The 20,916-nt window shown below is 43.3% G+C and overlaps 1 protein-coding gene across 1 annotated transcript in view; it reads left to right on the plus strand.

The window, feature by feature from the left end:
• Positions 1-20,916, plus strand: part of C6 (complement C6) — a 122,771-nt gene that overhangs the window by 17,667 nt on the left and 84,188 nt on the right. Inside the window, exons 5-7 of the mRNA XM_075842369.1 lie at positions 15,434-15,572; positions 15,824-15,971; positions 18,640-18,840. Coding sequence (XP_075698484.1) covers positions 15,434-15,572; positions 15,824-15,971; positions 18,640-18,840 — 488 coding nt within the window. The remainder of the gene's footprint in view (positions 1-15,433; positions 15,573-15,823; positions 15,972-18,639; positions 18,841-20,916) is intronic.

Here is a 20,916-nt window from a genome sequence, read left to right on the forward strand (position 1 = left end):
CTGGGATCCCCAGCGATCAGCTGTAATCTGTGGGGAAACCTGGCTGTAAGTGTTCAATTTACTTACAGCACCACCACAGGGGAAATAAAGTATTGCACAGGGTCCATTCATATCAATGTGTTGTTTGTGTAGGACTGGACAGGTCCTCCAGAGATGTTCTTTAGAACAGCTCTCCACTCTGACCAAGAGACGAGGATCCTAAACACAGGATCCCTCTCTATTAACTCAGAATTCCCTAATAGGGTGCTAAACTGGAAAACCCCTTTAATTTACCCCAATAAAATTGATACAAGTCATAAGTTAATCATAAGTGCAATAATCAATAAATATCATAAATATATGTATACAATTTATACAGAGAACATAATATCATGTGAAATTAAATAGATGATAACTTACATATAATATCAGGGAGAGAGTGTCCACATGAACGTTCCTGGCAGTATCTTATTGCATATGTGCCTGTGTTTTACAGTATACTGCGCGGTACATTTTGGGTAATGCTAACACCGGCGGTAGGCGATCTCGAAGATGATAATTTAAGATTTTGCTGGTTCTCCAAATAAAAAAGGGTCCAAAAACTGTATTTCTATGTGCGCCACACTAGCAAAAATTATAAGTCAGAAAGGGACGCATTCAATTCTATAATAAAATCTATCTAATTCTTCCCTTGTACCAGTCCATCTCAGAAAGATATCATCAATGTATCCCAGCCAGCTCCAGACCAGATCCCAAGATTAAGGGATTAATTTTGGCATCTGGTCAGTGGACAGGATAATTTTGAGGTCTGATCTGGAGTCTGAATTAAATTTTGGGCTCAGATCTGGGGTCTGAATTAATTTTGGGGGTCTTTTCTAGAGTTGATTTATTTTGGAGCCCGGAATGGAGTCTGAATTAACTTTGGTGCCAGGAATTTTGTGAAAATCATGACGAACAAAGGGCATAGTACGGCAGTACTGCCACAGCAGATTTCTATTAACTGTTATGTATTGTATTATAAAGATATTTTCCCCTAGGATACCTCCATAATATGGCAAGTGATGGAGCAGCCACAATATAGAATCTGACAGAAAAAGCTCTTTATGCCTCCATATGAATCAGAGGTATATGCGGGTACAGTAGGGCCGCATAGAGCACTATCGGAGCCATATTACAGTTACTTACAAAAACATACTATATCTGTGTGCATGTGCATGTAATGTATACACAAATGTTTTTGTCAAAGATGGTGGTGCAGGAGAAGGGCCAAAGTCGAACTTTTGCACCAGGACCGATGAGCCTTTAGCTACGCCTCTGGCATTATTGGTCATGTTGTACACATTACCAGCACTGAACTACAAATGCAGTGTGGTATTCAAGCTTGGCAGAAAAAAGAAACATCCGAGGTCACAAATAGTCAAATGGGTATCCTCTCACCTCTCACATCCTCAATATTACAACTGCTTTATAAACATTTGGTGGGTACCTAACAGAGTTAGATTTGGGAGGGTAACATGATTATCATGCAGCATAAAGATCCCTTTAGACCATATCCCATGCAACGCCGCCCACAGATTTTGTAATGTGTGGGTCTATGAGCGGGAATGGAAGTGGGCGGGGCTAACTATTTTTTATGTATGCTTTCAAATGCCCCATATTTAGTGAGTCCATGATGAGGGGGCAGAAGATGCCGGGGGTTAATAAATTACAATGTGTGGCTTCCACGAAGTGACTGGTGGGTGGTAGGAGGTATGGGCCCCTTTTTGGACTCATTAGCCCCTGATGACATCACTGAGAACAGGTATTTGCATCAGTTTATGGGTTGGCCACAATAAACTTCTCTTGTTTTTGTTGTTGCCTATAAAGTTTTGCCCAAACTTCATTCTCTTGCTTGTCACGTTTTTAACATTATTTTTCTACTACTTCAAATACGCAGCTTTGGAAAACAAACTGTTTACTTGGAGGAAGCGGCGATAACCCACTGAGACATCAACGCGCATCTGCTCACTGCAAAAAGAAGCTGCTCATCTGTTTCTTTAGTGATAATTACTACACTCACCTCTGTTGTTTGTGGACAGGAAGGGAACAGTTCATCAAAGATTTTACTGTTTACACGTTTGTTTCCCTCATTTGCCCAAATAAATCGTAGTCCCAAAAATATATTCGTTGTCCAAAAAAAAATTTATAATCTCATAATTAATGGGGATTTGTACTATTATACAACACATTAACCATCCCACTCAAAAATCCCAGTCCCCACAAACAGACCCACAAAAAGGACTGCTGATTTGCATATTGAGAAGAGTTTCTATACGGTTGGTTGAGAATTCTCTGGCTGAATGGGTCAGAGTTGTAGTTTTTAATGGCCCCATATAATGTACTGAGAAAAAAAAATGTGACTTCTCCATTGTTTTTAATTTTGCGGTGTTCACTGTGTGGTAAAAGTGACATGTTGACTTTATTCTGTTAATCAATACAATTACGATAGGATATGCCATAAATGCCTTATAGATGTGAGGACCGCATCATTATCGAAAACTGGGGTCATCTGACCATCACTTCGCTTGGTGCAACTGCCAATTCCAGGCAGGGACTAGTGGAGACAAGACTCTGCATGTGTTTCATTCTGTTGTATGGGAGTTATGGAAACAGCCGAGCAGCGCAGGACCGGGGGTGTTTCAGCCCTTGAGGCCCAGTGACGAATTTCTCCTTTTGGAATGCTGTATTCTGAAAGCAATTTTTTTTTTTTTTCACTAAGTTTAACCCAAAATGTTTTTTTTTCTTTTTTTGTGGTTCACAAAAGGCTTTCTTATTATTTAATAAAGGGGTTGTCCACTGGCAGACAACTGATTACCTATCCAACCGATAGGTCATCAGTATATCATCAGTGCGACTTCGACACCCGAACCCCGCACTGATCAGAAAGTCTATCACAAAGTCTATGAGCTCGTACTCCGATACATCGGCTTTCTGGAAAAAGCCGAACAGAAACTAAGCAGCTCAGCGCTCACACGAGCACTTCTGCCGCTTCGTTTTAGCGATTAGTGGGAGTCTCAGTGCTTGAACCCCCACCAATCAAAACTTCTGACATGTCACTATGACGTCAGAAGTTTGTTGAAAGTTTAGTCACCCTTTATCTTTAGACACAGTCTTTGTACTTGGATAAAAATCAACCATGTACAGATATTCTCAGTGAAGGTGGAAAAGCAGATTGGTAGAACCGTCAAAATTGGTGGCTGGGGGTAATTATTATATATTTGGGATAAGGTACATTCTGTGTGAGAGGAATGCGGTGTTTGACTGACTGATCACCTAATGCCCATGCAAAATGCATTTATGTCATGCAGGATATATCTATATTTGTACATGTGGGGTCGGAGATATATGTACTTTTTTGGTACAGGGTCTTTTTTATGTTCATTTTTTATTGTTCTTTTTCATTTTGTTTTTATTTTATATTTTTTTATTTATTTATACCTTAGTATTTTTTCGCATTTTACAATATTTATATATTAAGGGTCAGTTCACACGGAGCTTTTTGACACGTTTTTGACGCGGAAACCGCGTCGGAAAGCACGCCCAAAAATGGCCGAAAATGCCTCCCATTGATTTCAATGGGAGGCTGAGGTGTTTTTTTCCCGCAAGCGGAAAAACCGTCTCGCAGGAAAAAGAAGCGACATGCCCTATCCTCGGGCGTTTACGTCTCTGACCTCCCATTGACATAAATGGAAGTCAGAGAAAGCGTATTTCGGTTTTGCCCATGGCGCTCAATGGCCGTAAGCAAAAAACGCGGTAAACGGCATGCAGGCAGGTCAAAATCTGCCTCGAAATTCCAAAATTGAGGCAGAATTTTCTGCATGCAAAAAAACTCAGTGTGAACATGCCCTAACGGTTCAGCATCCGGGGCGGGGGGGGGGGGGTTAGCTGCTGTCATGGACACCATTATGCTTCTGGAACCCGCCGATCAGAGCATTGGGGTGTGCAGGTCTGATAGCTATTAACAGCCTTTAGTCCGCGTGCCGTCGACAGGACCCAATCATTTCTGGTACCGATCTGGAAGCGGTTATTAGGAATACCAATATGGCAAACCTGTGGGCCTTCATTAAACTGCCATGACAACCCATCAGACCACATCGAGATCGTGTCGTGTGGAGAATAATTGGGTGAAAAAGTATGGCCCTTCCTATGTCTAATTGCTTAGATGCTGCGTACGCTATTGACTGAGGCATCTATGTGAGTAAATAGTTATTTGTGATCCTGGCCCTTAGAGCGAAGTGTCAGCTATAATATACCGCCGACATCTGCTGTGTTTGGAGCAGGCTCAAGTCATGAGCCCGCTCCATAGTCACCCCCTCCCGACTATGACGTACATGTTAGGAAGGGGTTAATATATTTTTGTAGCCATTGGAATTATAAATTTGTAATGCAGAGCTCCAAATCTAGTTAAGACATAGATTTAAATGATAAAATTCTGTCTACCTGCAGCCACCACTAGAGGGAGCTCACTGCATACTATGTTTATATTGAAATCAATGTATAATCAGTATGCAGTAAGCTCCCCCTAGTGGTGGCTGCAGATAGTTAAATATTATGAATTTGGAGCTCTGTATCAGAACGTTGCTAGAAACTGCTAGAAGTATATATTACGTAATTAGCTCAAAATGATAAATCTATTTAGATTATAGAAAAAAACTAAATGTCTTCAGAATTAGCAGTCACTGTAAAAGCTTAACCAACTGAGTTAAATTAGAATGCATACAGCTATTGGCAGACAGCTATGTCCCTGTACTGATATGCATGGTTGGCAATTCATTGCTATACATTTTTGTTATCATTTAGAGGAGTATTAATTACAGTCAGTTCTTCTCAAGTATTTCCTACAAAAATTACAAAAAAAAAGAAAAAAATCATAGTCCTCTTCTGTCAAGTCATTGCAAATTCTCTTCAGCCGTTTCTTAGTTGTACTGTTCCTGGGAAAGTTGGGTGACGATCTCTGTGGTATCTGTAATTGCAGCCACACTGGTTTTCCCATACCTTAACATAAATAGATAGGCAAGAGAACAATAGGAACTGAAAGGGTTAAACCTGAACTGGGTGCCGATGCATTGTGCCAACGGGCAAGCTCCCGACAATGTTATATTCTGACTTGTCTAACGGAGAATATCAATTTTATTTTGGCTCAGAGATACTTTCTGTAAGTCCATCTCTGTGCAGAGCTGGTTTTAGGGGGTGGAAAACTGGGCAATTACCCAAGGCCTCCATTTTTTAGCAACGGAAGTCACCTAGTATTACTTATTTGGGAATTGAATTGTAGTAAAATTGGGAAACATATGGCAATATTATGTGAGCTCTATAAAGGAGTATTATTTGGATACTGCATATTATATGGGCACCATATGGCGGTATTATGTGGGCTGCATAGGGCAGTATTATGTTGGCAAAATATAGTGGTATGGATTTATTATGCAGTCTGAGATAAATTGTCCTAAAAAGGCTAGTGGGTGTAGCATCCCTAAATTGCCTGTTGCTCAGGACCCAATTTTTTTTTAACGCCTTCCTGACATTTGTCGTATGGATACGTCATGGAAAGCTAGTGCTTCCCGCATTTTGCAGTATCCATACGACAAATGGTGGACACTGGCTCAGAAGTCGGTGCCACCATCCCGGGTGTCAGCTGCATGTTATTGCTGACACCCTGGGGTAATGGCGGGGACCGAAGTTTGCTCCTATCCCCGACATTAACCCCTTAAATGCAGCAGTCAAAAGCGAGGTGTTTGCAGCTCATCGGCAACCCAGCAATGAAATTGCCTGGATGCTGGTGGCTAACATTGGCCTCCCGGTATGCCTAGTATGAAAGACTTTCAGGCCCCGACCGGAGGCGGGGCCTAAAAGGGTTCCGTAGCCGCCGGCAAGATGGCGCAGGCTCAGGAGCTGATTCGGCGTCATCAGTGGTGGATGTCAGCTGTGTTACAGCTGACATCCTCCTGTAACGGCAGGAACCGGAGCTAGCTCCCATTCCTGCCATTAACCCCTTAGATGCAGCGATTGAAAGCGATCGCTGCATCTTAGTGGTTGGCAGTAGATCGGCAGTTCTGCCCTGCAATCGCAGGATTGCTGACTGCTACTATGGCAAAAGGAGGCCTAACAATGGCCTCCTGCTTTGCCATTACAGAAGCCGATTAGGCCCCGTCTGGAGGCGAAGCCTAATCGGCGTGCTGTCAGTGAATGAGTGACAGATCTAATACATTGCACTACATAGGTAGTGCAATGTATTAGAAAAATAATCTGACAATTGGACCTTCAAGACCCTAGTGGGACTAAAGAAAAGTAAAAAAAAAAAGTGTAAATTATAAGTTGTTAAAAGTAAAATAAAAGTTTACATTTATAAAATAAAACACAAATCACCCTTTTTCCCTAATCAAGTCCTTTATTATTGAAAAAATAAATAAACTATACACATTTGGTATCGCCGCGTCTGAACTATAAAAATATAATGTTATTTATTCCACGCGGTGAACGGTGTAAAAAAATAATACTTAAAAAACGATTCCAGAATCTCGTATTTTTGGTTACTTTGCCCTACAAAAATTGGAATAAAAAGTGATCAAAAAGTTGCATGTATCCAAAAACAGTACCTATACTAATTAGGCTGGGTTCACACGACCTATTTTCAGACGTAAACGAGGCGTATTATGCCTCGTTTACGCCTGAAAATAGGGCTAAAATACGTCGGCAAACATCTGCCCATTCATTTGAATGGGTTTGCCGACGTACTGTGAAGACGACCTGTCATTTACGCGTCGTCGTTTGACAGCTGTCAAACGACGACGCGTAAAATGACTGCCTCGACAAAGAAGTGCAGAACACTTCTTTGCAACGTAATTTGAGCCGTTCTTCATTGAAGTCAATGAAGAGCAGCTCAAGATTTACGAGCGTCAAAGACGCCTCGCATAATGCGAGGAGGAGCTTTTACGTCTGAAACGACGCAGCTGTTTTCTCCTGAAAACAGTGTCATTTCAGACGTAAAAGGCAGCTATCGTGTGCACATACCCTTACAGCTTGTCCCGCAGAAAAAAAGCCCTCATACAGCTCCGTCGATGAAAAAAATTAAAAGTTATGGTTCTCAGAACATGGTGACAGAAAAAATACATTCTCTTTACAAAAGTAATTTTATTGTGCAAAATGTTGTAAAATATAAAAAAGTGCTATAAATTTGGTATCGCCAGAATCGTACTGATCCGCAGAATAAAGTTAACATGTAATTTATGATGCCTGGTGAACGCTGTATAAAAAAAAACTAAATAACTATGCCAGAATTGCTGTTTTTGGTCATCTTGCCTCCCAAAAAATAGGATAAAAATTTATCAAAAAGTCGCATGTACCCCAAAATGGTACCAATAATAACTACAGCTCATCCCGCAAAAAAACAGCCCTCATACCACTACGTCTATGAAAGAATAAATGGGTTAAGGATCCAATATGTCAGGAAAGAAAAATATGCAGCTGTGCCGGCCCGAGGGGAACATTTCTTCTGTTTCATAAGGTGATTTATCATGGCCCTAAAATTAGGGAACCAGGAAGGGGAGGGCCCAAACATATCTGCTGGAATTGAGGGCTTCCTGTATTATACCAGGACAACACATTCCCGACCAAATTCCCCAAACTGCAAATGTGCGGAATGTGGACCAAAAGGGGGATAAGAAAGGACATTTATGTGTGACACTGGCCTGTGCAGAAAGGATTGTGTCACAGCGTAACAAATATTTATGGATTATTTTACTTTTTTTACCCCATTATTATACCACCTGACTATGCCCCTGATGTACTCTGCCCGGATTACATGTACCCCCACATTATAAACTGAAATACCAGTAAAACTCCAAACAAATCGACTTCATAATATTCAGAGAATCTCTAGTGACTGGTATAGTGCCAAGGGACTGGCGCAGGGCAAATGTGGTGCCTATTTTCAAAAAGGGCTCTAGGTCTTCCCCGGGTAATTATAGACCAGTAAGCTTAACATCCATCGTGGGGAAAATGTTTGAGGGGCTATTGAGGGACTATATACAGGATTATGTGACAATAAATAGCATTATAAGTGACAGCCAGCACGGTTTTACTAAGGACAGAAGTTGTCAAACTAACCTAATCTGTTTTTATGAAGAGGTGAGCAGAAGTCTAGACAGAGGGGCCGCTGTGGATTTAGTGTTTTTGGACTTTGCAAAGGCATTTGACACTGTCCCCCATAGACGCCTAATGGGTAAATTAAGGACTATAGGTTTAGAAAATATAGTTTGTAATTGGATTGAGAATTGGCTCAAGGACCGTATCCAGAGAGTTGTGGTCAATGATTCCTACTCTGAATGGTCCCCGGTAATAAGTGGTGTACCCCAGGGTTCAGTGCTGGGACCACTATTATTCAACTTATTTATTAATGATATAGAAGATGGGATTAATAGCACTATTTCTATTTTTGCAGATGACACCAAGCTATGTAATATAGTTCAGTCTATGGAAGATGTTCATGAATTGCAGGCAGATTTAAACAAACTGAGTGTTTGGGCGTCCACTTGGCAGATGAAGTTTAATGTAGATAAATGTAAAGTTATGCATCTGGGTACCAACAACCTGCATGCATCATATGTCCTAGGGGGAGCTACACTGGCGGATTCACTTGTTGACAAGGATCTGGGTGTACTTGTAAATCATAAACTCAATAACAGCATGCAGTGTCAATCAGCTGCTTCAAAGGCCAGCAGGATATTGTCGTGTATTAAAAGAGGCATGGACTCACGGGACAGGGATGTAATATTGCCACTTTACAAAGCATTAGTGAGGCCTCATCTAGAATATGCAGTTCAGTTCTGGGCTCCAGTTCATAGAAAGGATGCCCTGGAGTTGGAAAAAATACAAAGAAGAGCAACGAAGCTAATTAGGGGCATGGAGAATTTAAGTTATGAGGAAAGATTGAAAGAATTAAACCTATTTAGCCTTGAAAAAAGACGACTAAGGGGGGACATGATTAACTTATATAAATATATTAATGGCACATACAAAAAATATGGTGAAATCCTGTTCCTTGTAAAACCCCCTCAAAAAACAAGGGGGCACTCCCTCCGTCTGGAGAAAAAAAGGTTCAAGCTGCAAAGGCGACAAGCCTTCTTTACCGTGAGAACTGTGAATCTATGGAATAGCCTACCACAGGAGCTGGTCACAGCAGGGACAGTAGATGGCTTTAAAAAAGGGTTAGATAATTTCCTAGAACAAAAAAATATTAGTTCCTATGTGTAGAAATTTTTCCTTCCCTTTTCCCGTCCCTTGGTTGAACTTGATGGACATGTGTCTTTTTCAGCCGTACTAACTATGTAACTATGTAACTATGTAATACCAAGCAAAATCCACGCTCCAAAAACCAAAGGCGCTACCTTCCTTCTAAACCCTACAGCGTACCCAAACTGCTGTTTACTTCCACATACAGTATATGGCATCGCCATCCCCAGGGAGAACCCTTTTAACAATTTTTGGTGTGTGTCTCCAGTGGCACAAGCTGGGCATGACTTATTTGCCACTGAAATGTCATATCTAGGGAGAATCCACAGTGCAATCATTTATGGAAAAGACCTGTGGGGTGAAAATGCTCATTACACCCCTTAATATATGCCTTGAGGGGTGTAGTTTTCAAAATGGGGTCACTTCTCAGGGGTTTATTTTACTATTTCACATCAGAGCCTCTGCCATTGTGAACCAATACTGTGTAAGTCGCCGAATTAGGCCTCAATTTCGCATGGTACTCTTTCACTTCTGAGCCTTGTCGAATTTCCAGGCAAAAGATTAGTGCCCCATGTAGGGTGATTCTAAAACCGGGAAACAAAGCATAATAATTAGAGCTGTCTTGTTATGGTGGCACAAGCTGGGCACCACATATTGGCATATCTATGCAAAAAGTCCCATTTTCACTCTGCAACATCGAGTGCACACACTCAATTTCTGCAAAACACCTGCGGCTTTAATATGCTCACTGCACCCCTAGATGAATAACTTGAGGGGTGTAGTTTCCAAAATGGGGTCAGTTCTGGGGTGTTTACACTGTTTTGGTCCCACACGGGCTTTGCAAATGCAACAATGCGCCCAGAAACCAATCCAGCAAAATCTGCACTCCAAAAGCCAAATGGCGCTCCTTCCCTTCTGAGCCCTGCCATGTGTCTAAATAGCAGTTTATGACCACAAATGGGGTATTGCCATACTCTAGAGAAGATTTACAATGTTGGGGTTCTTTTTTCCTTTAATTGTTGAGAACATGAACATTTTTGAGCTAATTGAACAAACACAATTTTTTTTATTTTCACAGCCCAACTCTAATAAAATCTATGAGAAACCCGTGGGTCAAAATGCTCAATACACCCCTAGATTAATTCCTCATGGGGAATGCAAATGCGACATGGCATCCGAAAATTATTCCTGTGAAATTTGAGCTCCAAAAGCCAAATTGCGCTCCTTACTGTAATGACGGGGGGTAGGGAAACTGAGAAGTGAGCCCTATTCTACCCGCCACTCTGTCCCTGCCTACTTGCAATGACCCACCCTAGGCGATGGGGTACAACTGGGCGGCGGTCCCTGCGCTCAGTAAGTGCACGACAAACACGACAAACATACAAGGGAATACAAGCAAGGGAAAGGGGCAGTTGCCCACGGCAACACCGTGAGCAACCAGAGTGGTGAACGAGCCGAGTCAAGCCAGGAGTGTGCGAGGTACCAAACGAAGAGCAGAAGAGTAGTCAGTAAGCCAGGGTCTGTATGGAGCAGGATCAAAATAGAAGGAGCTGTAGCTGGGCCAGGAAACCACACGAAAAGAATCACAAGCACCGAGGGACAGGAAGGGCAGGCTTAAATAGACCGAGGGCGGGAGCTAGCTGAGTCTGGCCAGGTTGCGATAGGCTCTCCCACTCCTAAGCCTGCCAGCCTGAGTGGTGGAAGCTGGAGTCAGTCTCAGGGATGTAGATTCAGGTGCTGACTGATTAATTATCGGAGTTAACCCCGAAGCTGTGCCTGGCAGATCCTTTACAGTACCCCCCCTTTTATGAGGGGCCACCGGACCCTTTCTACGTGGACCTGGCTTACTGGGGAAACGCAGGTGGACCCTCCTGACCAATACCCCAGCGTGAACATCCCGGGCGGGTACCCAAGTCCTCTCCTCGGGCCCGTATCCTCTCCAATGGACCAGGTACTGGAGGGAGCCTTGGACCATCTTGCTGTCCACAATCTTGGCCACCTCGTATTCCACCCCCTCAGGGGTGAGGACGGGAACAGGAGGTCTCCTCGAGGGAGCCAAGGACGGGGAGCAGCGTTTAAGGAGGGAGGCATGAAACACGTCGTGTATACGAAAAGACGGGGGTAACTCCAGCCGGAAGGAGACAGGATTGAGGACCTCAATGACCTTATATGGCCCAATAAACCGGGGAGCAAACTTCTTGGACGGAACCTTGAGACGCAAGTTCCTAGACGACAACCACACCAGATCCCCGACCATAAACAGGGGGTTAGCAGAACGTTTTCTATCAGCCTGAGTTTTTTGTACGTTCTGGGACGCCTCTAGGTTCTTCTGAACCTGGGCCCAGACTGTGCACAGTTCCCGATGAACGACCTCTACCTCGGGATTGTTGGAACTACCAGGTGAAACGGAGGAGAACCATGGATTAAACCCAAAATTACAGAAAAAGGGGGAGACCCCTGACGAGTTACTGACCCGGTTATTAAGGGAAAATTCGGCGAGGGGAATGAATGAGACCCAATCATATTGACAGTCAGAGACAGAACACCTTAAATATTGTTCTAGAGATTGATTAGTCCTCTCAGTTTGGCCATTGGTTTCAGGATGGAAGGCAGAGGAGAAGGACAGATAAATCTCCAACTTCATACAGAAGGCTCTCCAAAACAATGAAACAAATTGTACCCCTCTGTCCGAAACAATATTGACAGGGACCCCATGGAGACGCAGGATGTGTTTGACAAACAAGGTAGCCAACGTCTTGGCGTTGGGTAGTTTCTTGAGGGGCACAAAGTGGCACATCTTACTGAAGCGGTCTACTACCACCCACACCACCGACTTGCCTTGGGATGGAGGCAAATCGGTGATAAAATCCATGGAGATATGTGTCCAAGGTCTCTGGGGAATGGGCAACGAACGCAGTAAGCCCGCTGGTCGGGACCTGGGAGTCTTGGACCTAGCACAAACCTCACAAGCGGCGACGTAGGCCTTAACGTCTTTAGGCAACCCAGGCCACCAATAGTTTCTAGTAATGAGGTGTTTGGTACCCAGGATGCCTGGATGACCAGATAGTGCGGAGTCATGATTTTCCCTAAGTACCTTTAGCCGGAATTGCAGGGGAACAAACAGCTTGTTCTCAGGAAGGTTCCCGGGAGCTGAACCTTGATCAGCAGCAATTTCAGAGACTAAATCAGAATCGATCGAGGAAATGATTATACCTGGAGGCAAAATACAAGCAGGATCTTCCTCCGAAGGAGGGCTGGCCATGAAGCTACGCGACAGTGCATCAGCCTTAATATTTTTAGACCCAGCCCTATAGGTAACCAAAAAATTGAATCTGGTAAAAAATAACGCCCATCGAGCTTGTCTCGGGTTTAGCCTCCGGGCAGATTCTAGGAAAACCAGATTCTTGTGGTCGGTATTAGAAGGAGCTGTAGCTGGGCCAAGAAACCACACGAAAAGAATCACAAGCACCGAGGGACAGGAAGGGCAGGCTTAAATAGACAGAGGGCGGGATCTAGCTGAGTCTGGCCAGGTTGCGATAGGCTCTCCCACTCCTAAGCCTGCCAGCCTGAGTGGTGGAAGCTGGAGTCAGTCTCAGGGATGTAGATTCAGGTGCTGACTGATTAATTATGGGAGTTAACCCCGAAGCTGTGCCTGGCAGATCCTTTACACTTACGTTCTAAGCCCTGCTGTGTGTCCAATCAGCCGTTTATGACCACATATGGGGTATTGTTTTACTCGGGAGAAATTGCTTTACAAATTTTGCCGTGCTTTTTCTCCTTCAGTCTTTGTGGAAATGAGAAAAAATTAGCTAAACCTACATTTTCCATTACCAGTGATCTGTCTCGCCTTTATGCGGTGAAGACGTGTGACGTTCTATTATCTACGTACAGGCGTTCTGTAGTTCACCATCTGGTTGAGCATGCATTCCTGCGCTGTGGAGACAATCCCATCCTCCGTTGATTGCCATGAGCTTTGGTAAAATACAGTAGATCATGAGAATGGAGGATCTTACTGCATCTATGAGAGGGACCATGCTAAATTCCTCAAAACCTGGTACCATTGGATTAGATTTCAGTTCTCACTGGAATTTAAGACCATTGTTGCTTCTTAACTCCAATCCTTCTGGTCTGGATCTCTATGCTGGTCTCATACCGCCCCCCCCCCCTCCTTGCCTTCCTTATATCCCTTTCTACCTCTCTCTACTTCCTTCTTATCTTTTTATTCTTCTTGTTTTGCGCAATTGTCAACTGTTGATAGTTGGGAACTGGCAAGTTTTCTTGTACATTTTCTCAGTTGTTCGACACTGTTTGTACAATTTTTACAAATGCTACTTTATGTTGGCCTGTGTGCCGATGTGTGTGTCTTCTCATGTTTGCACTTTATTATCGTATGCTTAATGTTCAAAATGAAAGTAAAAGAATTTATTAAAAAAAATGGGGTCACTTGTGGGGGTTTCCACTGTTTTGTCCCCTCAGGGGCATTGTAAATGTGACATGGCCTCCCCAAATCATTCCTGCTAAATTTGAGCTCCAAAAGCCAAATGACGCTCTTTCCTTCTAAGCCCTGCCGTGTGACCAAACAGCCATTTATAACCACATGTGGGGTACTGTTTTACTTGGCAGAAATTGCTTTACAAATGTTGCTGTGCTTTTTCTCCTTTAGTCCTTGTGGAAATGAGAAAAGATTAGCTAAACCTACATTTTCTTTGAAAAAATGTTGATTTTCATTTTCACAGCCTAGTTCCAAAAATTTCTGCAATAAACCTGTGGGGTCAAAATGCTCACTATACCTCTAGATAATTTCCTTGAGGGGTGTAGTTTCCCAAATGGGGGATTTCACTTTTGGGGGATTTCCACTGTTTTGGCACCGCAAGACCCTTTCAAACCTGACATGGTGCCTAAAATATTTTCTAATAAAAAGAAGGCCCCAAAATCCTCTAGGTGCTGTTTTGCTTCTGAGGCCGGTGCTTCAGTCCATTATCACACTAGGGCCACATGTAGGATATTTGTAAAAACTGCAGAATCTGGGCAATAAATATTGAGTTGTGTTTCTCTAGTAAAACTTTCTGTGTTACAAAAATTTTTATTAAAAATGAATTTCTGCAAAAAAAATAAAAATGAAATTTGTCAATTTCACCTCTACTTTGCTTTCATTTCTGTGAAACGTCTAAAGGGTTAAGAAACGTTCTAAGGGTATGTTCACACGTAGTCAACCAAAACGTCTGAAAATCCAGAGCTGTTTTCAAGGGAAAACAGACCCTGCTTTTCAGACGTTTTTTTACCAACTCGCATTTTTACCAACTCGTTTTTTTACCAACTCGTTTTTGGAGCTGTTTTCATTGGAGTCTATGAGAAAACAGCTCCAAAAACGTCCAAAGAAGTGTCCTGCACTTCTTTTGACGAGGCTGTATTTTTACGCGTCGTCGTTTGACAGCTGTCAAACGACGACGCGTAAATAACAGGTCGTCTGCACAGTACGTCGGCAAACCCATTCAAATGAATGGGCAGATGTTTGCCGACGTATTGGAGCCGTATTTTCAGACTAAAACGAGGCATAATACGCCTCGTATACGTCTGAAATTTGGCCGTGTGAACATACCCTAAATGCTGTTTTGAATACTTTGAGAGGTGAAGTTTTTAAAATGGCGTGATTTATTGGGGGTTTCTAATATATAAGGTCCTCAAAGCCACTTCACAACTGAACTGGTCCCTGTAAAAATAACCTTTTGACATTTTCTTGAAAATGTGAGAAATTGCTGCTAAAGTTCTAAGCCTTGTAACGTCCTAGAAAAATAAAAGGATGTTAAAAAAACAATGCAAACATAAAGTAGACATATGCGGGATGTTAATTAAAAACAATTTTGTGTGGTATAACTGCCTGTCTTACAAGCAGATACATTTAAATTTATAAAAATGCTAATTTTTGGGTGTTTTTCAAAAATAAATACTGAATGTATCGAGCACATTTTTCCATTAACATAAAGTCCAATGTGTCACGAGAAAACAATCTCTGAATCGCTTGGATAGGTAAAAGCATTCCAAAGTTATTACCACATAAAGTGAAACTTATATTTGAAAAATGAGGCTCTGTCAGGAAGGTCAAAAGTGGCCAAAACGGGAAGGGGTTAATAAAACTCTCATAAAACATGTTGTTAATAATTATTTTTTTTGCTTTTGTAAACAGGTCGCTGCATTGACCTGAAACTGAAATGTAATGGCGACAATGACTGTGGAGACAATTCAGATGAAAGAGGCTGTAGGAGGACGATAGAGCCCAAAAGGAGCTTTGAAAACATCCCCGGGGTGCAGCTCATGGGAAACGGGTAAACCATGGAGTAAAACTAATTATTTGATTCCTGATTTCTTCTATTGTGATCCACTCATACCTAGAAATATATGGACCTAACATATGCCACAAATTGTGTAAAAGCGGCCCCAGTCCTAATTCCCAGTAATAGTGGGATAATCCTAGGACCGGTCACTCTCTGTAAAGCCTCTGTCTAGTCAATCCACCTGTCTAGTCTTCTCCTTTGCCTTATCGGTTATAACTCCATGTCATGTGTCTGTATTTTAGGTATAACTACCTATCTGGCGAAAGTCGAGGCGAGGTCCTCGATAACTCATTTTTTGGAGGAAGACATCAAATAGTTTCTGGGAATGGAACGGGACCAAATAGGAAGTTATATCGGCTGCCTGCAAACTTGGAAAGCATCACATTTGAGGTATTCACATTTATTAAATTTTCCGCCTGTTTAGTCTATGAAAATATTGCTGACATTTTCTTAGAATATAAAGCGCACCTGTCATTATAATTTTGCATAAATTATTAGTACATTAAACTTTTGAATATATCTAATTAAGGAAAAGTAGCATATTCCTCACCTTCAAACAGCCTCCTTGCAGGATCTCTGTAAATGTTCAGAAACCTCCTCAATCACTTTAAATAGGGGACAAGAAGGAGGGGGTAGGAGGGGGATGCAGCTGCAGCTACTTACTTAGTGTAACAGGGGGAGAGTAAGCAGCAGTTAGGGGCATCTGACTGGCTCAGATTCAGCACAGTGCTTACATCACACCAGGAAAAGCCTGGCCACCTCTATAACCTTTTCTGGGCATGGCCATAGTGGATGCACACAGTTCCTTCTTACATTGTCTGTATACACATGTACATTGCGTGTGTATATTTTATGGCAGCTCCAATAAATTGGATTTAATGGAAAAAAAAATGTCCATAGACTAATACAGTCTCCAGGAGGTGATTCAGTATAGCACCTCCCTTAGAGACCAGAGAGTGACAGGGGCACTGCAGACAAATACAATGTCGAGTCCCATTAATATGACCAGCAGCTAATATCCAGAGTAACCGGCGTGTGCATCACGGACAGCAGCTGGACAGGCTCGAGTGACGCAATAAGGTGCTGGTATGTTGTCTCAGGTATCTGGAGCCATGCTGACTGCAGTACATCCCACATTTTCTGGAGCGTGTGTGGATGAGGATCCATAGAGCGAACAAGATGATCGAGGTCCCACAGATACACTATTGAGTTCAAGTCTGGCGAACCAGGGAAGTCTTGGTCGTGCTCTTCCAACCACTATTGGACATTTCTAGCTATGTGACAAGTCGCATTGTCTTGCTGGAAGATTCCATCTGCCTCAGGGAAGACAAACAGCATATGGGTGGACGCGATCTGCAACGATGGATTCATATCCAAATCGGTTCAGAGTGCCTTTCACATGGATGAGTGGCCCAGAGAATGCCATGAAAAAATTCCCCAGGCCATAACGCTGCCACCACCAGCTTGTGTTCTTCCAGCAATGGTTGCAGGGTGTTTGTTCTCTGATGTTTCTCGCCTGACAAGCCAATGTCCATCCGCTCGATGAAGCAGAAAATGTGACTCATCGGAGAAGGCAACCTTTTGCCAATTATCGGTGGTCCAATTCCGATACTGCCAAGCAAATGGAAGCCTTTTTTTCCGATGCACCTTTGTTAGCATAGGAGCAGTGACCATCTGTCTGCTTCTGAGCCCCAAACGCAGTAGAGTTCCCTAAACTGTTGTTTTAGACACACGTCTGGTAGCCTCCTGGTTGATTTTCACGGTGAGCCGCTCCACTGTAGCGAGTAGTTCGGCCCTCACACACCTTTGAAGCTGACGTTCACCTATCACATCAATGGCACATGGTGCTCCGTAGTTTCCACATTGGTTATTCCCAATAGCGCCATTCGTCCACTCACGATACACTTTCACCACAGCAGCACACGAACAGTTCACAAATTGCACTGTTTGAGAAATACTACCACCCTTGGCCTGAAAGCCAATAATCATCCTGTAAAGGATCTGCCAGGCACTGCGGGGTTAACTCCCAGAACTAATCAGTCAGCACCTGAGAATACATCCCTGAGACTGACTCCTGCTTCCACCATTCAGGCTGGCAGGCTTAGGAGTGGGAGAGCCTATCGTAACCTGGCCAGACTCAGCTAGCTCCCGCCCTCGGTCTATTTAAGCCTGCACTTCCTGTCCCTCGGTGCTTGTTATTGCTTTTGTTTCCTTCCTTGTGGTTCCTGGCCCAGCTACAGCTCCTGCTATTTTTGATCCTGCTCCATACCGACCCTGGCTTACCGACTACTCTTCTGCTTTTCGTTTTGTACCTCGCACACTCCTGGCTTGACTCGGCTCGTTCACCACTCTGGTTGCTCACGGTGTTGCCGTGGGCAACGGCCCCTTTTCCTTGCTTGTGTTCCTTGTATGTTTGTCGTGTTTGTCGTGCACTTACTGAGCGCAGGGACCGCCGCCCAGTTGTACCCCGTCGCCTAGGGCGGGTCGTTGCAAGTAGGCAGGGACAGAGTGGCGGGTAGATTAGGGCTCACTTGTCCGTCTCCCTACCCCCTGCCGTTACACATCCCTTTTTGCAACTCTGATAAATTGCCCCTTTTACTCATGGCAACAACGAGTGATATATGCTCAGCCTATCGCACACCTTATATACACACCAAGCTAGCCCACAGTACTTCCTTCATGGGCTACGCGCTGCCGACGTCGAAAGTAGGAGGTGGTCATAATAATGTGACTCGAATGTGTATCTCCGTGTATAGTGTTACTATCATGTCTTATATAGGCCTCGAGCAGTACAATAGAGCTGTCATTAACTCCCCCGCCCTCTAATGAGATGACTCTGCTCATTCTGTCCCAGTCTATACAGCATAGTTGAAAAGTGAGCTGCAAAAAATAAGAAATGTCAGCCTATTGTGTATATAGATAATATAAGTGATATGTAATTTTCTGATGATACATTTTCTTCAAATACTCTGCTGCTGCTATGACTCTTGCTGAATGCATCTTTCTTTATTTTGTACGGCCATTGATAAAACTAATGCGTGTATTGTTCCTTTAACAGATGAAAGATGAGGAGGATGATGTGTCGTCTGATTTCTACGATAGCCTCATCAATTTTGCTCATTCCAGTAGCCGATCTGGAACTCATTCGGCATCAGGAGGTAAATCTAGAGGAATTCCCTTATTATTTCATTCTCGAAGTAACACCAAAAGTACGTCATCATCATCATTTATGGAAGCCTTACAAGCATCTTACAAGAAGGTAAAGAAAAACAATGAATGCATCAGGGTCAAGGGTTGTATAGGAACCACTTTATACCTTCTGTTCAAGGCACCATCTAAATCTAGCCATTAGAAGTTGGACCTAAAACTTGGGCATCATGCTTGCAGGGTTGACACGTCACCAGCTTTATTTTTCTTGAAAATGATGATTTTCCACTTATATGTCCTACACTTGTTCATTGATGAGATGGTGAAGTTTATATGATGACAGTATGATGTGGCACAGAACAAGCACCCAATAATAGTGCCTCACGCTCTGGAGGACCCGGCATCACGGTACATTGTATTTCAATGAGAACTATGTACTGATTCATTTCAGCTATTTTGGCTCTGCAGGGAATTTAAATACTTAGGGCTTATTTAGACGAACGTGTAATACGTCCGTGCAAGGCGCGTGATTTTCACGCGCCTCGCACGGACCTATGTTAGTCTATAGGGCCGTGCAGACTGTCCGTGAGTTTCACACAGCGTGTGTCCGCTGCGTAAAACTCACGACATTCCTATATTTGAGCATTGTTCACGCATCACGCAACCATTGAAGTCAATGGGTGCGTGAAATTCACGCGCAGCCCACGGAAGCACTTCCGTGGGACGCGCGAGATTCGCGCAACAGCAGTTCAAAGTATGAATGAAAACAGAAAAGCACCACATGCTTTTCTGTTTACAAACATACAAACAGAGTGTCATAATGATGGCGGCTGCGCGAAAATCACGCAGCCATGCATCATACGGGGCTGACACACGGAGCTGTTAAGTACCTTTTGCGCGCGCAAAACGCTGCATTTTTTGCACGCGCAAAACTCACAGGCTCGTGTAAATCCAGCCTTACTGTAAGGTTCCCCCACATATAACACCCGATTTCCGTGGTCACAGCAGCCGGACAACCTGTGATCAGCTTAATGCCAGGGGATCCTTCTAACAAAATGTTCAAAGCAACCGTTATAAACTTAAAACGTAGTCAGCCATTATAGAGGTTCTGGAGAACGCTGTGCTGTCATTGTCACAGATCTCACGAGATCACGATTGTTGTTATTAAGTCCCACACAGACGTTACCGAAGTGTCGGGAGTGTTAATAGACATCGCATCCTGGCTGGAAGCGCTGTCTGTTCACTCTCAAGACACTTCAGAAACGTTAATGTGTGAGTAAGTGACAGCACATCGTGATCTCGCGAGATCATGCTGTGCTGAGTACATGAATGGAGAGAAGTGTACGACGCTGATTGGTCACTGATTGGTCAGCGTCATACTATTCTCCTTACAATGCCCACTTGGTCAAAAGCTAAAAAACGCCCAGTTTGGCATTAAGAAAGTCATTAGCATAAATCTAAAATAGGTAATAACTTGGTAAAAATTGATTGTTTTTCTAAATAAAAACCACTGCTGTAATCTACATGACAGCACCGATCACTTTATGTACAAGATAGGCCACTTATAATGTGGTGACAGAGCCTCCTTAAGTCCTATATGTTTTGGGGTGCGGCCTCCATGGATCAGATTTGTTTTTCCAGCACATCTCACAGATGATCGATCGGATTGATATCTGGAGAATTTGGAGACAAGTCAACGCCTTGAACTCTTTATCATGTCCCTCGCGTTTGTGGTGTGGCAGGGGCATTATCCTGCTAAAAGTGGGCAGTGCCATTACGGAATACCACTGCCATGAATGGGGGTACTTGTCTCCAGTTATGTTTAGGTAGGTGGTACGTGTCACATCCACATGAATGTCAGGACCCAAGGTTTCCCAGCAGAACATTGCCCAGAGTATCACTCTGCCTCCGCTGGCTTGTCTTTTTCCCATAATGCATCCTGGTCCCATCTCTTCCCCAGGTAAGGGACACACATGCACCAGGCAGTCCACACTATGTAAAAGAAAACGTGATTCATCAGACCAGGCACCTTCCTTTATTGCTCCATGGTCTAGTTTTGATGCTTATGTGCCCATTGTAGGTGCTTTCTGCGCTGTACAGCGATCAACATGGGCACTCTGACCAGTCCACGGCTACGCAGCCCCAAACTCAGCAAGCTGCGATTTTCTGCTTGTTCTGACATTTTTCT

The sequence above is a fragment of the Rhinoderma darwinii genome, chromosome 1, assembly GCF_050947455.1.
Source record: "Rhinoderma darwinii isolate aRhiDar2 chromosome 1, aRhiDar2.hap1, whole genome shotgun sequence".
Lineage (NCBI taxonomy): Eukaryota > Metazoa > Chordata > Amphibia > Anura > Rhinodermatidae > Rhinoderma > Rhinoderma darwinii.